The sequence below is a fragment of the Sinocyclocheilus grahami genome, unplaced genomic scaffold, assembly GCF_001515645.1.
Source record: "Sinocyclocheilus grahami isolate Dianchi unplaced genomic scaffold, SAMN03320097.WGS_v1.1 scaffold251.1, whole genome shotgun sequence".
Classification (NCBI taxonomy): domain Eukaryota; kingdom Metazoa; phylum Chordata; class Actinopteri; order Cypriniformes; family Cyprinidae; genus Sinocyclocheilus; species Sinocyclocheilus grahami.
The window spans coordinates 1,019,454-1,020,461 of record NW_015505430.1 but is presented as its reverse complement, the minus strand read 5'-3'; the positions used below and the strand labels follow the sequence as shown (position 1 = coordinate 1,020,461).

The window sequence follows — 1,008 nt, the reverse complement described above, 5'->3', positions numbered from 1 at the left end:
GAAAAGAAAGTCAAGCAGAGGAACAGGAGGCATGATAAAACAAATTAATATCTAAGACCCCAGATCATTTCATGTATCCGAACAACATGCATATCTTTCATTTTGAGATGTTACACCATAGACTGAACAGAAACATGTAGAATGGGATTCAGGGAACCATGCGAACAGGACGTGGTGCTGTTTCGGGTTGAAGGAATGAACATGCACAGACTGTTTTAAATCATTCAACACACTACATCAGTATACCTACAAGAAAATGGACTTCGCTATTCTTAAGAGGCTCTGCTGACTGAACAGTTTTGAATGGTGTGAACAGAATTGTGGTCTACAGCCTTTTTAGTGTTTTGTGTTGAAGGTTGTAACTATAAAGTATACCCCAAAAACGTACCTGTTAGGGCCAGAACACCTGGGCCCGGTGTAGAGCTTTAGATTCCTTTAAGGGAATAGATTATTTTAAGGGAATACGACCAAGAGCCTAGAATCATACTAAGTCTTGGCCTGTCACACAGGGGCTACCGCATGCTTTGTATATGCTGAAGGCACTGTCTCAACAGACCCCTAGTAGCAACACCCTGTTAAATGTGGGTATCCGGAGGCTACAAGGTGGAGTGGTGCCCAAGGTGGAACCGGGGCTTAACCAGCTCAAGAAAGGGCACAAAGCTGCCGCGCGAAGCCCTCACCATACAGGATTTTAGAAAGAACGCAAGGTACTGGCGTGCAAACTTACCACAGTGTGGATTTTAGAAAGTGTACAAAGACTTCACGTTCACACTTACCATAACATGGATTTAAAAATACCATAAGGGGCCCTCGTGGCACTCTGATTGAGCAGCCCATAGATGGAAATGGTGTATCACAAAACACTGTTTGAGAAGTCATCAACTCGATTTAAGGTATAATGCTGGAGTGGCTAGCAGTAAATCTCTAGCTGAGGGAGCAAACACCCAGCTCTCAATCGAGAGGGGGGCTCGACCTACAGCATGTTCCAATGCTGGAACAGCTAGCAGT

General features: G+C 44.4%; 1 protein-coding gene across 1 annotated transcript in view; it reads left to right on the top strand.

The window, feature by feature from the left end:
• Positions 1-530: 530 nt before the first annotated feature.
• Positions 531-1,008, top strand: part of trim109 (tripartite motif containing 109) — a 12,056-nt gene continuing 11,578 nt past the window's right edge. The window contains exon 1 of the mRNA XM_016289783.1: positions 531-620. Within this exon, the coding sequence (XP_016145269.1) occupies positions 531-620 (90 nt within the window). The remainder of the gene's footprint in view (positions 621-1,008) is intronic.